General features: G+C 37.3%; 1 protein-coding gene across 1 annotated transcript in view; it reads right to left on the reverse strand.

Annotated features, from left to right (window-relative positions):
• The window catches only part of LOC128641728 (uromodulin-like), a 106,461-nt gene that overhangs the window by 24,759 nt on the left and 59,076 nt on the right, over nt 1-22,626 (reverse strand). The window contains exons 11-15 of the mRNA XM_053694253.1: nt 22,219-22,464; nt 14,131-14,296; nt 12,281-12,365; nt 2,615-2,638; nt 2,300-2,324 (exon numbers count right to left, since the gene is read on the reverse strand). Coding sequence (XP_053550228.1) covers nt 2,300-2,324; nt 2,615-2,638; nt 12,281-12,365; nt 14,131-14,296; nt 22,219-22,464 — 546 coding nt within the window. The remainder of the gene's footprint in view (nt 1-2,299; nt 2,325-2,614; nt 2,639-12,280; nt 12,366-14,130; nt 14,297-22,218; nt 22,465-22,626) is intronic.

Genomic DNA, 22,626 nt, shown 5'->3' on the forward strand with positions numbered 1-22,626 from the left:
ACTTTTATTTTAAACATTTACTGCCCCATTAACTTGCAGTGGGAGCCTGCACCATATTAGCTCTGATGCTGCCTCCAGCTTCCTCTGTATCATTGTGGCTTGTATTGATAGCTGTACCTATCCTATTCTTGCTAAGCATTAACACTGCCTAGAGCACTGGTTTTCAAATCTGTCCTTAAGCTTCCCCAACAGGCCAGGTTTTAAGGATTACTTTGGATGAGAGCAGGTAAAATAACCATGGTTACTAATCAGCTGATTGTTTCCCTTGTGCTCTACTTCAGATATCCTCAAAATGAAAACCAGTGGCCTAAATTAACAATGACCTGGCATGAGGGAATTCCTTATTTAAAACAGATACAAGAAAAAGATGAAGAATTGTGAAGCTTATTTACATAACCTTACTCAGAATCCCCTTTTACAGTAAAACCCCTCTTTCCTGAGGTTTTCTGTGTATGTTAGTAACATCCAAAAGAAGTTGCAAAACGCTTCTTGTGATTATTATTTAAAACAATAGCATCCCTCCCAAAATGTGTAGCTGGGAATTAGGAGGTTGATGGCGGCCTATCACCATTTTATGGGTGGAGCCGTGTTGGGAGGGGTGGTATCATGGGTGTTTAGTAAGTGGGTTTGTGTGTGTGTGCACCTGGGTAGTTTGTGGGCGTGTCTGTTGCTCAGTGGGTGGGGCTAAGGGAAACACGGCAAATAGAAACATATGATTGTCTCAGAGGGACAGCGGGACATAGCTCATAATCAGGGACTGTCCCTCTCAAATAGGGACAGTTAGGAGATCTGCATAAGTCGTGTTTTTGCAAAATATACTTAAAAAGAACACCCATATTTAATTTGACATTAAATACATGATACAAAACCTATACCATATGCACTTACCAAGATGACTGGAGCCATCAGTATCTGTAAAAACAAATATGTATCACAAAATGTAATGGAGCTTGTCAAAAAGTCTGTTGATGTTTGCAACATCACTTGTTTTATTTTAAGAGTTTAAAGTGACAGGGAAAAAAATGTTTCATGATTCAGATGGAGGATACAATTTTAAAAAAGATTCCAATTTACTTCTATTGTCAAATTTTCTTTCATCTCAATGTATTCTTTATTGACAAGTACAATACCAAGATAGATAATATGCACTTGTCTGGAGCACCATATAGCAGCAGTGTTTGCACTATATACAGCATTGTTAAAAGCGTTCTTGCAAAACTGCTGCCATATAGTGCTCTAGCGCACACGCTCCTGAGTTTATTTAACTGCTTTTTTTTTTAACAAAGGATACCTAGAATAAATTTGAAAATAGATGTTAATTAGAAAGTTTTTTTTTTTTTTTAAATTGTAAACTTTATCTGAATCTTGAAAGAAAAGTTTGGATTTCATAATTTAAAATTAAGGTATATTAGTTTATTAATGTATTTTTTTATTGATTTTTCTTTGTAATCCTTAAAAAGGGTCTGTGGTCTCAGTAAGGATTCCTTTCAGATATTTATAGCACAAATATTCAGGTTTATGAAAAAATGCTATTTAAATATGTAAATATATGTATTTTGTATGGGGGAAGTTAATATAATTTACAGCTAACAGTTACTTCAGTTTGTGTATAACTGGGTATTAAGGACTCATTTATTATTGGTTGAGAAGCACAACTCCTTCTGCATTATTGGTGGAAAAGTGACAAGCACAAACATATAAACTTTTTTTTCAGTGCAGGAACATCTGTTTTACTAGAAGAAACCATAATATGTTTTAAAAAGTAACAAGATGCAAAAATGAAAAAAACACCCCCTGATTTTGTTTCAAAATTGTGCTTTGCACGACGCTCCCTAGAGAGGCCAAAAAGCAAAAACCTAGTACTTGATTCTTGGCCGCCCAGGGAGCGTGACACAATTACAACTCTTCACAAAAGCAAGACCTTTCCTTTTAATATCATATTAACATTGAATTTGATATATAACAAGTCATTTAGTTATATTAGAATACTGCATGTGTATAATGTTGTTTCTTTTTCATATTAAAGGGACATGAAACCCCAAAATATTCTTTTGTGAATTAGACAGAGCATACAATTTAATAAAAAAATAAAAAAAAAATCCAATGTATCTCTATTAGCAAATTTGCTTTGTTCTTATGGTATACTTTGTTGAAGAGATACCTAGGTAAGTAGCGTGCTCAGCTGGAGCACTACAAGGCAGGAAATAATACTGCCATCTAGTGCTCTTGCTAATGTATAACAGTCTTTCAAAACTGCTACCATATAGTGTTGCATATACTTGCATGCTCCCGAGCTTACCTTCCCGCTTTTTTAACAAAGGATACTAAGAGAACAAAAAATGATAATAGAGGTAAACTAAACAGTTATTTAGAATGGCATGCATTGTCTGAATCATGAAATATTTTTATTTCATGTCCCTTTAAGACTTATTAAAATCATTTTATGATGCTTCTCTATACATCATATACACGGTACATTATATGTTCAGAAGCTAATAGGGGCAGTTAGGAGATCTGCATAAGTCATGTTTTTTCAAAATATCCTTAAAAAGAACACCCCCAATTGAATTTTACATGAAATACATGTTGCAAACCTATATTAGAGTGCACTTACCAAGGTCACTGGAGCCATCAGAATCTGTAAAAACAAATATGCATAACATTTTTTAATGGAGTTTGTCAAAAAGTCTGTTGCTGTTCACAATGTCACTTGTTTTATTTACTACAATCGATAGATGTGTGTGTGTGTGTGTGTGTGTGTGTGTGTGTGTGTGTGTATGTCTGTGTATTTGTGTGTTTGTGTCTGGTTGTGTGTATGTATATATGTGTGTGTGTGTGTGTGTGTGTGTGTCTGTCTGTGTATGTGTGTGTTTGTGTATGTGTTTGTGTCTGGTTGTGCATATGTATATATCTGTGTGTGTGTGTATGTCTGTGTATGTGTGTGTTTGTGTATGTGTTTGTGTCTGGTTGTGTGTATGTATATATGTGTGTATGTCTGTGTATGTGTGTGTTTGTGTATGTGTTTGTGTCTGGTTGTGTGTATGTATATATGTGTGTGTGTGTGTGTGTCTGTCTGTCTGTGTATCTGTGTGTTTGTGTATGTGTTTGTGTCTGGTTGTGTATATGTATATATGTGTGTGTGTGTGTGTGTGTGTGTGTATGTCTGTGTATGTGTGTGTTTGTGTATGTGTTTGTGTCTGGTTGTGTGTATGTATATATGTGTGTGTGTGTGTGTGTGTGTGTGTGTGTATGTCTGTGTATGTGTGTGTTTGTGTATGTGTTTGTGTCTGGTTGTGTGTATGTATATATGTGTGTGTGTGTGTGTGTGTGTATGTCTGTGTATGTGTGTGTTTGTGTATGTGTTTGTGTCTGGTTGTGTGTATGTATATATGTGTGTATGTCTGTGTATGTGTGTGTTTGTGTATGTGTTTGTGTCTGGTTGTGTGTATGTATATATATGTGTGTGTGTGTGTGTGTATGTCTGTGTATGTGTGTGTTTGTGTATGTGTTTGTGTCTGGTTGTGTGTCTGTATATATTTGTGTGTGGTTGTGTGTGTGTATGTCTGTGTATTTGTGTGTTTGTGTCTGGTTGTGTGTATGTATATGTGTGTGTGTGTGTGTGTGTGTGTGTCTGTCTGTCTGTGTATGTGTGTGTTTGTGTATGTGTTTGTGTCTGGTTGTGTATATGTATATATATGTGTGTGTGTGTGTGTGTGTGTGTGTGTATGTCTGTGTATGTGTGTGTTTGTGTATGTGTTTGTGTCTGGTTGTGTGTATGTATATATGTGTGTGTGTGTGTGTGTGTGTGTGTATGTCTGTGTATGTGTGTGTTTGTGTATGTGTTTGTGTCTGGTTGTGTGTATGTATATATGTGTGTGTGTGTGTATGTCTGTGTATGTGTGTGTTTGTGTATGTGTTTGTGTCTGGTTGTGTGTATGTATATATGTGTGTATGTCTGTGTATGTGTGTGTATGTGTTTGTGTCTGGTTGTGTGTATGTATATATGTGTGTGTGTGTGTGTGTATGTCTGTGTATGTGTGTGTTTGTGTATGTGTTTGTGTCTGGTTGTGTGTCTGTATATATGTGTGTGTGGTTGTGTGTATAACTGTGTGTGTGTGTGTATGTGTATGTGTGTGTGTGTTTGTGTATGTGTATGTGTTTGTGTCTGTATATATGTGTGTGTGTTTGTGTGTATAACTGTGTGTGTATGTGTATATGTGTGTGTGTTTGTGTGTATAGCTCTGTGTGTATGTGTATATATGTGTCTGTGTATGTGTATATGTGCATAACTCTGTGTGTGTGTCTGTCTGTGTATGAGTATATGTGTGTGTAGGTGTGTTTAACTCTCTGTGTGTATGTGTATATGTGGGTGTGTCTGTCTGTCTGTGTGTATATGTGTGTGTGTGTGTTTAACTCTGTGTGTATGCGTATATATATATATATATATATATATATATATATGTGTGTGTGTGTGTGTGTCTGTGTGTATATGTGTGTGTGTCTGTCTGTGTATGAGTATATGTGTGTGTGTGTTTTTGTGTGTATAACTCTGTGTGTATGTGTATATGTGGGTGTGTCTGTCTGTCTGTGTATGTGTATGTGTGCGTGTATATGTGTGTGTGTTTGTGTATAACTATGTGTGTATGTGTATATATGTGTGTGTGTGTCTGTCTGTGTATGAGTATGTGTGTGTGTGGGTGTGTTTGTGTGTATAACTCTGTGTGTGTATGTGTATATGTGTGTGTATGTCTCTCTGTCTGTGTATGTGTATATGTTTGTGTGGGTATGTCTCTCTGTCTGTGTATGTGTATATGTTTGTGTGTGTGTTTTTGTGCATAACTCTGTGTATGTGTATAAGTGTGTGTGTCTGTCTGTCTGTCTGTATATGTGTGTGTCTGTCTGTGTATGTGTATATGTGTATGCCTGTGTGTATAACGTCTATCTGTCTGTGTATATGTGTGTGTGTTTTGTGCGTATAACTCTGTACCTGTCTATCTATCTGTGTATATGTGTGGGTGTGTGTTTGTGTGTATAACTCTGTGTCTGTCTATCTGTCTGTGTATATGTGTGTGTTTTGTGTGTATAACTCTGTATCTGTCTATCTATCTGTGTATATATGTGTGTGTGTGTTTGTGTGTATAACTCTTTGTCTGTCTATCTGTCTGTGTATATGTGTGTGTGTGTGTTTATGTGTATAACTCTGTGTCTGTCTATCTGTCTGTGTATACGTGTGTGTGTGTGTGTGCTTGTGTGTATAACTCTGTGTCTGTCTGTCTGTGTGTATAACTTTGTGTGTGTATGTATACGTGTATATGTCTGTGTGTCTGTCTGTATATGTCTATATGTGTGTGTGAGTTTGTGTATAACTCTGTGTGTAGATTTATTTCGGAAATACAATAAACAATTCACATTACCCTTGACCAAAAAATATTATGGCTATATTATGGGGGTGTAGGGGGTCAGAAGAAATTTGAGTGCCTGGGGCAGCACAAAATCTTAATACGCCACTGACTATATATAACAACATAGTTAAAAGCACTCTTGTAAAACTGCTGCAAAATAGTGCACTAGCGTGCTAACTCCTGAGTCTATTTAAATGTTTTTTAACAAAGGATACCAAGAAAAAAATGATAATAGATGTAAAATGGAAAGCTTTTTTTTAAAAAATTGTAAACTTTATCTGAATAATAATGAAGTTTGTATTTCATAAGAAATATGTTTTGCTAAAAGTTTAAAATGAAGATATATTGGTTTATTAATGTATTATTATTTTTTTGGGGGGTGTCATTCTTAAAAAGGGCCTGTGGCCTCAGTAAGGATTCCTTTCAATTATATACAGTACAAATATTCTATCAGGCTTATGAAAAATTCTTAAATATGTAAATATATAGTGTGCAATTTTACACAACTCACCAGTTTACTTCTGTTATCAAATTTGCTTCATTCTCTTGGTATCTTTAATTGAAGACTAAATCTAGGTAGGCACATAAGAGCTCAGGAGGTTGTACGTGTCTTTAGTACCCTATGGCAGAAGTGTTTTGCAACATTTTTTTATCTGTTGCAAAACACTGCTGCCATTGAGTACTAGACACGTGCACACTCCTGAGCTCTGATGAGCCTATGTAGTTTTACTCTTCAATAAAAGATACCAAGAGAATAAAGGATAACAGAAGTAAATTGGAAAGTTGTTTAGAATTGCATGCTCTATCTCAATTATGAAAGTTTAATTGTTTACTTTACTGTCCCTTTAACCCTTTGGCTGCTAAGCCATTTCCCACCTGTGTGCTAAGCTGGTTTTGAGCTTTTTGTTGCAGTTCACGTTTAAACACTTTTAGAAGTAATGTTTGTGTGAATAAACTATACAAACTTAGTGATGTCGCAAACATAAAATTTTGGGTTCGCGAACGGCGAACGAGAACTTCCGCAAAAGTTCGCGAACCGGCGAACCGGGCGTACCGCCATAGACATCAATAGGCAGGCGAATTTTAAAACCCACAGGGACTCTTTCTGGCCACAATAGTGATGGAAAAGTTGTTTCAAGGGGACTAACACCTGGACTGTGGCATGCCGGGGGGGGATCCATGGCAAAACTCCCATGGAAAATTACATAGTTGATGCAGAGTCTGGTTTTAATCCATAAAGGGCATAAATCACCTAACATTCCTAAATTGTTTGGAATAACGTGCTTTAAAACATCAGGTATGATGTTGTATCGATCAGGTAGTGTAAGGGTTACGCCCGCTTCACAGTGCGCAGTGTAGGTGATATACCTGCCCTGACCATGCTTTGCAGACCAGATATCAGTGGTGAGATGGACCCTTGCCCCAACACTGTGTGCCACACATGCCATTATAGCAGACTTATATGGCTTTGGCATTGCTTTTTGGTAATTAGAAGGCTGCTAAATGCCACTGCGCACCACACATGTTTTATGCCCAACAGTGAAGGGGTTAATTAGGGAGCATGTAGGCAGCTTGTAGAGTTAATTTTAGCTTAAGTGTAGTGTAGTAGACAACCCAAAGTATTGATCTAGGCCCATTTTGGTATATTTAATGCCACCATTTCACCGCCAAATGCGATCAAATAAAAAAAAATTGTTCACTTTTTCACAAACTTTAGGTTTCTCACAGAAATTATTTACAAACAACTTATGCAAATATGGCATAAATGGTTGTAAATGCTTCTCTGGGATCCCCTTTGTTCAGAAATAGCAGACTTATATGGCTTTGGCATTGCTTTTTGGTAATTAGAAGGCTGCTAAATGCCACTGCGCACCACACGTGTTTTATTCCCAGCAGTGAAGGGGTTAATTAGGGAGCATGTAGGCAGCTTGTAGAGTTAATTTTAGCTTAAGTGTAGTGTAGTAGACAACCCAAAGTATTGATCTAGGCCCATTTTGGTATATTTCATGCCACCATTTCACCGCCAAATGCGATCAAATTTAAAAAAAAAAAAAAAAAAAAACGCAATTTTAGGTTTCACCCTGAAATAATTTACAAACAGCTTGTGCAATTATGGCACAAATGGTTGTAAATGCTTCTATGGGATCCCCTTTGTTCAGAAATAGCAGACATATATGACTTTGGCATTGCTTTCTGGTAATTAGAAGGCCGCTAAATGCTGCTGCGCATCACACGTGTATTATGGCTAGCAGTGAAGGGGTTAATTAGGTAGTTTGTAGGGAGCTTGCAGGGTTAATTTTAGCTTTAGTGTAGAGATCAGCCTCCCACCTGACACATCAGACCCCCTGATCCCTCCCAAACAGCTCCCTTCCCTCCCCCACCCACACAATTGTCCCCGCCATCTTAAGTACTGGCAGAAAGTCTGCCAGTACTAAAATAAAAGGTTTTTAATTGTTTGTTTTTTTTTAGCATATTTACATATGCTGTGGTGTAGCATCCCCCCTTAGCCCCAACCTCCCTGATCCCCCCCAAAACAGCTCTCTAACCCTCCCCATCTGCCTTATTGGTGGCCATATTGGGTACTGGCAGCTGTCTGCTATTTTTTCACAGTCAAAAAAGTGTTGTTTTTTTAAATGTACAGTACTGTTACACCAGATATGAGTGGTGGAACTGGGCAAGTGGGCACAGTATACGGTGTGAGCCTGACACACACGCTGGCAGGCAGGCAACTGCAATTAGATTACACAGGGGAAAAAAAAACAGCAGACTGATGTTCTAGCCCTAAAAAGGGCTTTTTGGGGTGCTGTCCTTACGGCAGAGATCAGATGAGTCCTTCAGGACTGTAGTGGACACTGAATACACTAGCCTAGCTATCGATTTCTCTTGTAAGGTGTATCCAGTCCACGGATCATCCATTACTTGTGGGATATTCTCATTCCCAACAGGAAGTTGCAAGAGGACACCCACAGCAGAGCTGTAATATAGCTCCCCCCCCTAACTGTCATAGCCAGTCATTCTCTTGCAACTCTCAACAAGCTAGGATGTTGTAGGAGAGAGTGGTTAAATATAGTTAGTTTATTTTCTTCAATCAAAAGTTTGTTATTTTTAAATAGTACCGGAGTTGTGCTATTTTATCTCAGGCAGTAAATAGAAGAAGAATCTGCCTGAGGTTTCTATTATCTTAGCAGGTTGTAACTAAGATCCATTGCTATTCTCACATATGTCTGAGGGGATTACACAGATGAGGTAACTTCAGCGAGAGAATGGCGTGCAGTTTATTCTGCTATCAGGTATGTGCAGTTATAATTTTTTCTAGAGATGGAAAACACTAGAAAATGCTGCTAATACCGGATTAATGTAAGTTAAGCCTGAATACAGTGATTTAATAACGACTGGTATCATGCTTACTCCCAGGGGTAATACCCTTATGATATTGCAATATAAACGTTTGCTCGCATGTTTAATCGTTTTTATATATGCATTGGTGATAAAACTTTATTGGGGCCTAGTTTTTTCCACATGGCTGGCTTAAATTTTGCCTAGAAACTGTTTTACTGAGGCTTTCCACTGTTATAGTATAAAAGTTACAGTTGGTGCAGTTAAAATTACAAACTGTGACATTCAGCTTCCCTCAGGAGTCCCCTGTATGCTATAGGACATCTCTAAAGGGCTCAAAGGATTTCCAAAGTCGTTTATTGGGGAAGGTAGGACCACAGCTTGCTGTGGCAGTTGGTTGTGACTGACAAAAAAACAAAACCTCTATTTCGTTTTTTTGATCCGTTTTTTGAACTAAGGGGTTAATCATCCATTTGCAAGTGGATGCAATGCTCTGCTAGCCTATTACATACACTGTAAAAATTTTGTTTGATTTACTGCATTTTTTCACTGTTTTTCAAATTCTGACCAAATTTGTTTCTCTTAAAGGCACAGTACCGTTTTTTATATTTGCTTGTTAACTTGATTTAAAGTGTTTTCCAAGCTTGCTAGTCTCATTGCTAGTCTGTATAAACATGTCTGACATAGAAGAAACTCCTTGTTCATTATGTTTAAAAGCCATGGTGGAACCCCCTCTTAGAATGTGTACCAAATGTACTGATTTCATTTTATGACATAAAGATCATATTCTGTTTTTAAAAAAATTATCACCAGAGGAATCTGACGAGGGGAAAGTTATGCCGACTAACTCTCCCCACGTGTCAGACCCTTTGACTCCCGCCCAAGGGACTCACGCTCAAATGGCGCCAAGTACATCTAGGGCGCCCATAGCGTTTACTTTACAAGACATGGCGGCAGTCATGGATAATACACTGTCAGCGGTATTAGCCAGACTACCTGAACTTAGAGGTTAGCGAGATAGCTCTGGGGTGAGACAAAATGCAGAGCATACTGACGCTTTAAGAACCATGTCTGATACTGCCTCACAATATGCAGAAGCTGAGGAAGGAGAGCTTCAGTCAGTGGGTGATGTTAATGACTCAGGAAAGATACCTGATTCTAATATTTCTACATTTAAATTTAAGCTTGAACACCTCCGCGTGTTACTTAGGGAGGTTTTAGCTGCTCTGAATGACTGTGATACCATTGCAGTGCCAGAGAAATTTTGTAGACTGGATAAATGCTTTGCAGTGCCGGTGTGTACTGATGTTTTTCCAATACCTAAAAGATTTACAGAAATTATTAATAAGGAATGGGATAGACCAGGTGTGCCGTTCTCTTCCCCTCCTATTTTTAGAAAAATGTTTTCCAATAGACGCCACCACACGGGACTTATGGCAGAGAGTCCCTAAAGTGGAGGGAGCAGTTTCTACTCTAGCAAAGCGTACTACTATCCCTGTTACGGCAGAAATCAGATGAGTCCTTCAGGACTGTAGTGGACACTGAATACACTAGCCTAGCTATCGATTTCCCTATTAAATCAGCAGCAGCTACACTGTCCCTCCTCCTTCCGAATGAATCTAAAATGGATGCTGTCCTGGAGGTGGGAGGGTCTGGGAGGGAGGGTCTGCTGCTGATTGGCTGGAATGTGTCTTCTGACTGTGAGGTACAGGGTCAAAGTTTACTCAGTGATGAGGAATAGGGGGCGGACCGAACATTGCATATGTTCGCCATCCGCGGCGAAAGCGAACATGCTATGTTCGCCGGGAACTATTCGCCGGCGAACTATTCGCGACATCACTATACAAACTCTCTATTTTTTGTGCAGCAGACCCAGCAGATCCAAAATATATCATTATTATATGTGTATGTATTGTCAGGTTTAAAAAAGTGTGTAAAATGTGAAAAAGTGTATTTTTTTACTCCAGACTCAATAAATAATAGTATGTAATTTTATTTTTTTAAGTTCTATCATCAAAACCTGTGTGGATAAATATTTGTAGTAGGTAAATTTTCTAAAATAAGCAGAAATTAAGAATATTTCATTGTTTTTTTTCCCACTGTTTTATTGCAGGCATGTCAATTTGATAAATTATCAAAAACAGCATCTTAGAATTTACTGTACTGTTTTCAGCAATTAAACGGTTCTAGCCACCTGAGAAATTAAAATGGGGTACACAAAGCCAACATTTGCAGAAAGCACACCCCTTGGTGCATGAAATGAGGGGCTACAAGTATTTCTAGCATGAATTTGGGGTGCGCAGCAATTAATGGAATAAGTTGCATTGCTTAAAAAAAAAATCTAAGCAAAGAGCCATATTCCACTTAGTATTACATCGTCTATATGTGTGCTAGCAATACATGTAGCCCCTCATTTGATGCGCCAAGGGGTGTACTTACCAAAAATGTGTACTTTATTTAATGTATCTTAATTTCCCAGGTGCCTACAGCTGTCTGATTGCAGACATAACCCATAAAAGTTAAACTTCTATTTCTGAAGACGATTTTAAGATTGCCATGTCTGCAATTAAACAGTTCTAGCCAATTGGAAAATTAAAATATGGTACACAAAGCACATTTGTAGAAAGTACACCCTTTTGCGCATCAAATAAGGGGCTACATGTATCTCTAGCACATAATTGAGGTGTGCAACAATTAATGGCATATGGTGCTTTACATAAAAAATATTTTATTTTTAGCAAAGAGCCATATTCCACTTATTATTACATTGTCTTTTTTTGTGATAGCAATAATTGTAGCCCTCCCCCCCATTTGATACGCCAAAGGGTGTACTTTCCAAAAATGTCTACTTTATTTAATGTATCTTAATTTCTCAGGTGGCTACAGCTGTCTGATTGCAGACATAACCCTGTAAAGTTGAAAGACAAATTTTTTTATTTTTTATTCTCTTTACATAATAAATAGATATTTTTAAAGGATTTATGTCGCTAGAAATTATGTAATTTTTATTGCAAAAAATACAGAAGTTTTGAAGGATGGAGAGATCTGTGTAAAGAGGGTGTTTTATTCATCTTTCACGCACGCTAAAAGGCTGATTATAAAAATATTATTATTTTTTAATAGCATTCCTCTACCATTTATTAATTTGTAACCACATTATCCAGGTGATCATGGGATTACAAATATAATATCGGTCTGTATCTTAAAAGAGAATGCAACATTTCTTAGCTAGGTGATCACTGCGGTAACGCGAGTTACCACGGTGATCTTTTAGCTATAATACTGAAACCGATATTTATTTTTCAAAAATAAACAACTTTATTTTTATAATATGTATTTTGGGGGTCTCTAGGAAATTTTGATCTTTATTTATATGCCTTTAGAGACCCCCGAATCCTTTTTTTTTTTTTTACTTTTTTTATTTCTTACTATACACATTAAAGACTTACACCATTGGAAAGGTTAGACAATTACCTTTCCAATGGTGATTCATGACAGTTTAATTTTGACTTTAGTGTCCATTTAAATATATAAATGGTTACCTTTATGGACAATAGGTCCAAAACGAATGACATTGTCTTCTTCTGCCTTAGAAAGAGAATTGCGGGATCTCACTCCAGAGCAAGTCTGTAACACATACAATGAAGAGAAAGGACACAAGAAAAAGGAGGAAAAAATAAGGAAAATGAAAATAAGAGGAGAAAAATTAGAGAGAGAAAAAAGTAAAAGGAAAGTATGAACATATTTCAGTAAAGGTGCTGTTTAATGTAATAGTATTTCTAATGCTTTCTTTAAATGTAATATTAGATTTTAATTTTTCGAATTAGAATATTACATAATTCGAATCAAATGATCCAATATTCAAATTTAAAAAATGTGAATTGATATAATTGTAACAGTATGTCTAATGCTCTCTTTAAATGTAATATTCAAATTATGCAACATTCAAAATAGAAAAAATTGAATTGATATTATATTTGCACCACATGAACTATTGAACTTCTAATTGGTATTTGTTAAATTGAATGTTTTATTTGAAATTTCGAATGTGGCTATTCAATCTAATTATGAACATTTAAAAATGAGAGTAACATTTGATTGTCCAGAACAAATTTCCACAGGACTATTCGTTCTACCAAGAGAATTGCACTTTCACCATATTTGCCCTTCACTAGTGCTGGCTCCCTTGTGAAAAACTGCTAATGGACCAGGGTTAAAATATTTTAATAGAATACAAAGCCTATTTCTATGCAAATATAATCACTCACCTATCTCCCTTTAAACACTACCATACTTAAACCTACTGTAACTGTGGTGATCTTTTATGTTTTGGACTGACCACTATTTATAGACAGTTGTTATCTCCTTTTTTATATGAATACTACTGATGAAAAAATTTGTTTTTAATTCTGCACATGTTCATCTTTGTAGTAATCAAGAGTTAATTGCGACTAGAAGAAAGCTTTTTGTGCTCGTCAGGTTGCGCTCGTATTATTAGTTGAAAGTAAACGAGCGCTAACCCAACGAGAGCAAAAAGTGGGACTCACAGTGTCACGGTAACCTGACATGAAAATATGAGTATTTAACATTCCAACGTTCTTCACATACAAGAATATGTTCTATATATTCATAAATAAATATTTCTACATATATCTATACCTATATATACATGATTATTTATAGGTATTGATATATACAGACATATATATATAGGGATATCTAGTTAAAAATACTTAGAACATATTCTGCTATGTGCAGAACTTTGGAATGTGAAATGTTTACACTAAATACATAAAACCTTAATTAAATATGAATATTGCATACATATGCTTTTACATGTTTTCATCTACTTAACTGCAAAGGGCTCCAATGCACTTATACAGTATATGCATTTGTGTTTATATGTGTATGTATGTCTGTAAATACATATATACACATACATATGTATACATATATATATATATACACATACATATTTAGAGATGTATATGTATATATCTCTATGTTAAAGCCCATTGCCTGCTTTTTTTTTCTAAAACCTGAGACCTCATATTTTTTAGCCCTTGTAACTTTTGTGTGCAATATTTGTTTTGAATAATTTTTATCAGATAGTGATATTATGAGTGTAACTGTACTTTGTCATATATATATTTTTTAGGTGTTTTATCCAACGTTTTAGTTTTGCAAAACATTTAACCAGAGCTCTGAAGTCGCTGCAATCATTGTAGCGTAAATTGCAATTGTGCTTACTTTCAACTCGTAATACGAGCGATAAGCCCGACAAGTGCAAACAAAAGTGATAAACCCCTTATTGCTCGCATGCAAACATTTGCACTCCAAGCCTAATCTGACCCATAAACATTTGTGTTGAATGAAAATAATCAGTACTTACAGGTTTGCATGAATTTTCGCCTGCTTTGTTGCATAACTTTATTTCACAGTGCAGGTAGACACGGGCAAAATCCCCCTTAAATTTAAACATTTGTATAGAAAATTTTCCTTGGGTAGATACACCATTTTCTTCAATTTTAATGGTTTGATCCTGTTTATTAGGGCAGCTATAAAATAAGAAAATGAAGTGTAATATTCTTAACATTGAGATTCTCTAAGAAATTTGTAAATCCTTCTCTACTATTTCTATGCTTCTAAAGTTGACCTTAAGGGGCCAATTTACTAAGGTTCGCTGCACATCAGATTCAATAAATGCAGACAGCATACACTGTCGGCATTTATCATTGCACAAGCATTTCTAGTGAAATCAGCGGCTAGCAAGGGGCGTCAATCATCCCAATTGTATCCGATCATCAGGCTGATTGCTGTCCACCGCCTCACAGGTGGCGGACGAGTTAAGGAGCAGCGGTCTTGCGACCACTGCTTTTTAACTTCCGCTTCAGGCGGACCTGAAGCAGAGTGGGTTGGAAGCAGCATCCACTGATTCATAAATCAACCCCAATATGTCAACGTGTTTCTATTTAGGTCTACAGTTTACTGCCAGATATGGCCCATATACTGTGATATTTTTGGATGATGTGGTATTCTTGAAAAAATGGTAGATTTAAAACTCGCATATAAGGAAACCAACTGATAGAAATACAGTTTTATTAAGTAAGAGTTATCAACCCCATAGAGCCTTTAGGAGTATACCACAGTCTTAATAGCTACAGGCTAAAGAGATAGAATCTTACCCTTTCTGATTGTTAACGCATGAGCAGCAAAGGAAAAATATATTTCTGAATAAAAGTTATATTAGAAGTTAATTGGCTGAGGTAGATCTCAATGAGAGGAGACAAATTATTTCCTTATGAAGCTACATTCGCGATTTATTAGTGCTTATAGTGATTGGAGTAAAAATGTTTTTGGCATTATCCTTAATTGGTTTATGTTCAGGGACTCAATATCTTATATTCAATAGCTTAAATAATTATTAACTGCACCATTTTGTAGGGAAATATAATAAGGAAGATGTTAGCCAAATCTCATTTAGAGTCCTTCTAATAAATGGATGACTGTCTTAAAACCTCAAAGTAATGGAACAATTCTATGCCTAAATTGTTCTAAACAAAATTGGAAATTAACAACAAAATATAAGCAATTTCTATATCTTGGCCCATACCCTGGGTAATACTTACCAGTGAGACCCCCTCTCCAGAGGGGTGTGGTCAGAGCTATCCACTCCCCTCATTTACCATAAGAGATGTCCAGCAAAAACAGGTGAACCAAACAAAGGGAGGGAGCCTGGTAAGTATTACCCAGGGCATGGGCCAAGATATAGAAATTGCTTATATTTTGTTGTTAATTTCCAATTGTCTTGGCCCCCCTGGTAATACTTACCAGTGAGAGAATACAGAGCAATAATAAAAGAAAGGGTGGGAATAAATACACCATACACATAAATACTGCAGAAAAAATACAAATGTTTATTCTTTAACAACTGAAGGTAATATTTTACGGCCAAACTTGGCAGCAGCTGACTGACGAACATTTAGCTTATAATGCAAAATGAAGGTGTTATAAGATTTCCAAACTGCGGCTTGACAGATTTCTTCAGGAGAAGCGTCAGCCTGTAGAGCCCAAGAAGTTGATACAGCCCTAGTGGAAGGAGTATTAAGCCCTTCAGGTACCTGTTCCCCTTTTTCTTTATAGGCTCTTGAAATAGCCTGCAAAATCCAATAAGAAATTTTCGTTCGTGATGGAGCTTGACCTTGACAAGGACCTTTAGGAACATTGAATAATTACAAATATCTTGAGTCCTTGAGACATTAATATGAAGACATCGGACCACATCCAAATGATATAATGGTTTGCTTTGGGAATATGAGTGTTTAGGGCAAAATTATTATTATTATTATTATCGGTTATTTGTAGAGCACCAACAGATTCTGCAGTGCTATTAACAAAGGTGGAGTACAAAAAAACAGTTATAGGGATCAAATGGGTAGAGGCCCTGCCAAGAGTTGCACTGTTGTAGTCAGCTCTTGAGAAGGTGATCAACAAACAGCTGGACTCTTAAGCTTACATGCTAGGGGGGTTCAGGGGATAGCAATGGAGGAGAGGAACTGGTATAAAGAAAGGTTTGCGTAGGTTGTATGCATCCCTGAACAGTAGAGTCTTTAGGGAGCACTTGAAGCTTTTAAAACTAGAAGAGAGTCTTGTGGAGTGAGGCAGAGAGTTCCACAAGATGGGAGCCAGTCTGGAGAAGTCCTGTAAACGGGAGTGTGATGAGGTGACAAGAGAGGAGGAGAGTAGGAGGTCGTGAGCAGAGCGAAGGGGGGAGAGTATCTGGAGACAAGGTCTGAGATATAGGGGGGAGCAGTGCAGTTGAGGGCTTTGTATGAAGGAAGAATAATGTCCTGGTTTTTATGGAAGTCAGATACCACCTTTGGAAGGAATTCAGAAACAGTACGAAATACTACCTTATCTTGATGAAACATAATGTTAGAGTTTAACTGACAACACTTGTAATTCAGATACTCAAGGAGCCAATGTGATGGCCCCTAGAAAAAATGGTTTTCAAGGTGAGAAACCATAAGGAAACTTTACATAAAGGTTCAAAGGGAGATTCCAGAAGAGAGTCCAAAACCAAAGGCAGGTCCCAGGATGGAATTTGTGTTTTGACAGATGGATGGATATGGGCCAAAGCTTAAAAGAATTGAATTATTAAAGGGTCCTGAGCCCACCTAAGACAAAATATTGCAGATATTGCAGAAATTTGAACTTTAAGAGTTCTAGCACTGAGGCCTTGAAGAAAACCATTGTGAATAAAATCCAACAGATTAAATATCTTGATTGTTGCTGTAGAGATACTATGTGAAATCATCCAAGATGAGAAGATGTCCCAGATACGATAGTATACTTTAGATGTAGTTTCCTTTCCGAGCTTGAAGAAGCATTTGAATGACTGGAGCTGAAACTTTTAATTGTTGCAATCTTGAGACCTCAGCAACCAGGCCATTAACCAGAATAGGTGTGGATTCGGATGAACTACTGGTCCTTGATTCAGCATGTCCCAAGAGATTGGAAGATGCCATGGAGGATTAATTGCTAGTTTGTGTACCAGAGGAAACCAAGGCCTGCGAGACCAGATGGGAAGGATGACAATTAAGGTAGCTGATTCCAGAAGAATCCTTTCAACAATCTCGGGATGAGAGGAATTGGAGGGTAGACATATATATATGACTTATACAGGTCTTGGGTGATGGCTGAAGAACTTTGGAACCTGATGGTTTAATGCAGAGGCCATGAGATTAATTCCTGGAAGTCCCCAGAAGCTGACTATCATCTGAAAGTGCCACTGGCTCAGTTGCCATTCGGTTGGAGAAATTCGACTTCTGCTCAAGTAGTCTGCTTTGACATTCTCTATCCTCGGGACATAGACTGCAGAAAGGAACTGAATGTGGCACTAAACCTCCTTCAATGCATTTAAACTTCTTGTACCTCCTTGAAACTGGAGATAAGCTGCAGCTGTCCTGTTGTCGGTTAGGACTTTTACCGCCTTTCCCTCCAACAGTTGCTGAAAGGCAAGAAGAACTAAGAATACTGCCCTGATTTCCCGAAGGTTTGTTGGAAGAGACTGATCTTTCTTCTTCCATGTTCCCTGGGCAAATCTGTCTTGACAATGTGCCACTCATCCAGTCTTGCTGGCATCTGTTCGAACAATGATCCAGCTCGGCTCCTGAAGAGGAAGTCTGAGGAGGATGGACCTGTGGGCATAAGCTTGTTGCGGTGAATTTGCCAGGAGAAGGATATCGTCCAGATAAGGGATTATGAATAACCCTTTGATGTTAAGTTCTGCTATGAGAGGAACTAATACCTTTGTAAAGACCATTTGACCAGTGGATATTCTGAAGGGAAGAGCTTAAAATTGAAAGTGGCGGTCTCTGACCGTGAAACAGAGGAACCTTCTGTGCGGTTTTGCAGTGGGAATATGGTATGCATCCTTTAGATTTACAGAAAGCATTTGAAGATTCAGAACAGGCCTCCAGGAACCGTCCTTTTTTCTAAGAAAAAGAGGTGAGTAAAAACCCTTGTTGTGAGCTTGAGTTGGTATCTGTTGAATTACACTGTGGCATATAAATTTGCTGATGAACTCGAGAATGGCCTTTAGCTTCAAAGGATCCTTGGGGAGTGGAGATTTTACTAAGCAAGGAAGACTTGGTCATCTCCGGAACTCCAGATGCTACCCAACTTGAAGAATTTCCAGAACCCATCAGTCTGATATACTGGATGTCCAGACCTCTCTGAAATTGCATAATCTTTCTCCTATGGGAAAGGTCTGGGACAGCCGACCATCATAGCTTTTTAGCCTGAAAGGAAGGAAAGGACTTACCATGTCCTCTGCCTATAAAATGAAAGTTGGATCTTCCATCCTGAGGTTGGAAAAATTTCCTTCTTGAGGAGACCTTACAATTCTGAGGCACATTGCATTTCCTGTGGGCAAAAGAAGGCCCTTTTTGGCCTCTGGAAACCAGTGGGAGAAATGGACTTTTACCTCCTGTTCTTTTAGATATTAGATTTTCCAATTGCTTGCCAAACAGCATACCCCCTTCAAAAGGAAAATTCAACAAATTCAATTTGGAACCTGGGTCAGCCTCCCAGTGATGCAGCCATAGGGCACTTCTGACAAGGTTAGCAGTAGCCATAGACTTTACATTAAGTTCCAAAATATTGGCAGCTGCTGATAAGCAAAAAAGGGGTTACCATATTAAAATCTAAAAGTAAAGATGTAACACTTTCATTATCTTGGAAAGAATGGGTCAAGTTAGAAGACAACACCTCAGAAGCTTTAATGGTTGAAAACAGGGCAAGCATATGATGAAATAAGGCCCCTTGTTGAAGATAAAGCCTTTTTAAATTGTGTTTATTTTTTTTATCCATGACATCTTTAAATGATCCTGCATCATCTACAGGAAAAATCATCTTTTTTGAAAGTCTAGCAATTGCAGTGTCAATTTTGGGAGCAGAAATAAACTGGTTATGCAAAGATTTTTCCACAGGAAATGTTTCATATATTTTATCAGTAACTCCAAACTGCTTATTTGGTTTAGAAAACAAATTCAAGTATATAGGCTTTAAATTGTCAGAAATAGGAAAAAATTGATTTGGTGCAGAATTTGAATTCAACCAATCAGATGGTACTTGAGACATTTCATCTTCAATGCCCAGGGAACTCTTAATCTTGTTAATAAACTCAGAAATATTTGCAGTATCAAACACCATAGGTAAGTCAGATTCTAATTATTCACAATCAAGATTTTGCAAATTATCCAAAAAACCCTCAGGTGATTGAGAAAAGCTTCCACCATAAATTTGGCCAATACACACTTTACAAAGTTTCTTGTCTTGCCAGCAAGGCTTAGCACAAAGGGAACAAGTGGGCATAGGCTGGGCTGTCTTACTGAGAAAGAAGCAAAACCAGCCATAAATAAAAAAGAGCATGAATATATAAAAAAATAAATGAACACAAGTAGAAAAAAAAATCATACCTTATTGTTGTTGCAGAAGATTCCTCCTGGGCAATAACAGGCTGGGGGTCAGGCTGAGATTGATCCCCTTCATCATCCATGATAATGCTGGATATGCAGAGTATGGAAACATATTAAGCCCTAGAAGCTTATAAACAATATCCCCCTGTAACATCCAAGTGCTGAAATTGAGCACTCACCAGTAGATAGAAGCGTCTACACTCTGGATGCCGAATTTGCAGTTAGATTCTTTGTGAGGAAAAACATGCAACTGTTACAAGCTATGGCGAGGCTTTAAACCAGTGAAGTCACAGTAACATGGTGGCCCCCAGAAAGGCACCGGATAGCTGGAAAAATTACCAGCCTTCAGAAAATAGCCAGGTACGCTATATATCAGGGAATAGATGTTGCCCAGAAGGAAAAATGTGGAGAGGGACAGGCTGGACAGAACTAGGAGGAGGAAGGGGTGGTGTTCCACTAGATCTTTTATGGTACACAAGGGGAGTAGATAGCTCTGTCCACGCTAAGTAAGTATTACCTGGGTGGCCAAGATAGTAACATTATAAAAGGTTATTGTATAAACCACTGCTATTCAAGAACAGGTATATATTTAAATGCTTTTTTTGTCTATGTGTTCAAATATCAAATGTGTCCCTTTAATTCCAAATAACACCTGTTGAGCATTGCATACTGCTGGTGACAAATCCTAGGGTTTCCCCTACCTATTGTTGGTATGTTCTTGGTATTAAATTACTGCAATGGTACTTAGTATAATCCTATGTAGTTCCATTTTAACATATCTCATTTTAAGATATACTTATCTGTTGTAAATAACAGAAGGGTGGTTAGAGCCTACTGTTTCACCAAAAGACTTTAGCAGCTTCTTTGTCGGACAAACACAACATTTTGAAAAGTTAACAGTAGCTCCAGCTTTCACCTAAAAATCTTCCATATACTTAGCAATAATGCCCTAGATGCCATTAGGATGTTCCATGCCATCCTAAAAGCACTGTAACGTCCTAACTTTTGTTGCATCCTGCTCCCCTTCTGGTATAAACTCTGGTGGATTTGAATGGGGAACATGCCTAGCAATGCAGGCAGTCCCCCAGTAGCCAATCAGCTCCATTTTGAAACACATGATCACAGTAATGATCATGTGACTTCCTTTTGGAATATTTGTTTACATTCTCAACTGGGATGGTTGCCTCCATCCTGAAGGGGTTAAATGACAAAATCATATATTTATGCCAGATTATAAATCCTTACTCTTATATGAAAAAGCTGGGAGATTTCTTGTTATAGCTCTTCCCTTAAGGAAATGTGTTTCTCACAGCTATAACCAGAAAAAATACTGCATCACTTTGTCCAGGTTCTCTTCATTTAATAGTAGAAGATTAAAAAATATTCGGAGGGCAGTTGTTTTAAAGGGACATTACACACTTTGAGATGGTAATATTAAATGATAAATCATATATAGAAAAAAACTGCAATATACTTTTAATATTTATTTTGTCCGCTTTTCCTGAAATCCACACATCCATTGGCTGCACACTCTAGTGACCTATTTATAACTGTCCCTAATTGATCACAGCACAGATGGTAACCTAAGTTATAACATGGCTGCACTCATTGGTTTAAAGACAAAACAACTTTACACTTATTTTGTCAATATTTAAACAGCTAATGAAACTTTAAAACGATACATCTACATGTTATTCTTAGACTAATCTTTTCTTTAAATGCAACATTCATTCGTGTTTAATGTCCCTTTAAGTACAAATATTCAATAAAGAAAACCTAAAGCAGGAATTTCCCTGCTTTTTGCATCTGAGTGAGAATTTAAAGGGACATTAAACACTAACTACATTTTATAACCACAGTATTGAGGTTATTCCACGACTCCCTCTGGTCATGGGAGCTGCCATGTTGAAATCTATCTTTCACTACATTCCAGTGCTGACCTGTTTGCACATGTGCAGCAACTCTCCTTCAGATACCTACAGTTTAACCTAAGTTTCATAATGGCAGCACCCATGGTTACAGGAAGGTGCATGAAATGTAGTCAGTGTTAGTGTCCCTTAACACTATTGAACATGAGAAATCAAAGCAATGAAAAGTATTTCTTATTTATATCTAGAGACATACTGCTCAGATGTCAAACAAAGCTAAGATAAATCCATAACTCTAAACAATTCCTGGACAACTCACAGAACTGGAAATCTTAAGCTAAGTTAGGTGTGTGCTTTTGCAGGATCATGGGTGTTCCACAAGTGGAGCCATGACTGAAGGGGCAGAGATGCAGGTGTTCCAAGGTTGGGTGGTCCATGAATGGCGCAAGGGAATACCATGGTAGTGATCATTGTTTTCACTTGGGAAACAAGGATATTTTTTGACAAAAGGAAAGCTATGCAAGAAAATGGGGCAGAGCTGATAAGTCGTGAACGTTCTGCATTATGTAGGACTATTAGGAGCTATCTAAATATCCTTTGGTGATATACTTATAAATGTCATGTATTTACCCGTCTTGTATAATGTCATATTTTGAAGAATCCTTAGGATTGTCTGAAGGTGTCGCAAAGCAATTGTTCATCACCAGAATATATGTGGAATTGTCTGCATCTTCAATGAACATTCCGATAAACAGTCTTGAGCTTGTTGACAATTGAATCTCAGTTCCTTCATATGGTGTTAAGTATCTCTCATCTTTAAAGGCCGCCATTATTATCGTAAACTCCCCAGTTCCAGAAATTTTGATAACATATTTGCTATAACATCAAATACATGAGGGGGTTAATAAATTTAAATTAAATGGTTTGTGTGAGTTGGAATATATCTACTATAACTAATATATTTGTCAATCAAAAATTAAGTTAAAAATGAAGTTTTTACAGTTTTTTAGCATCTAAAACTTATTATACTGCAAGGTG

Source organism: Bombina bombina, chromosome 11 (assembly GCF_027579735.1).
Source record: "Bombina bombina isolate aBomBom1 chromosome 11, aBomBom1.pri, whole genome shotgun sequence".
NCBI classification, from domain to species: Eukaryota; Metazoa; Chordata; class Amphibia; order Anura; family Bombinatoridae; genus Bombina; species Bombina bombina.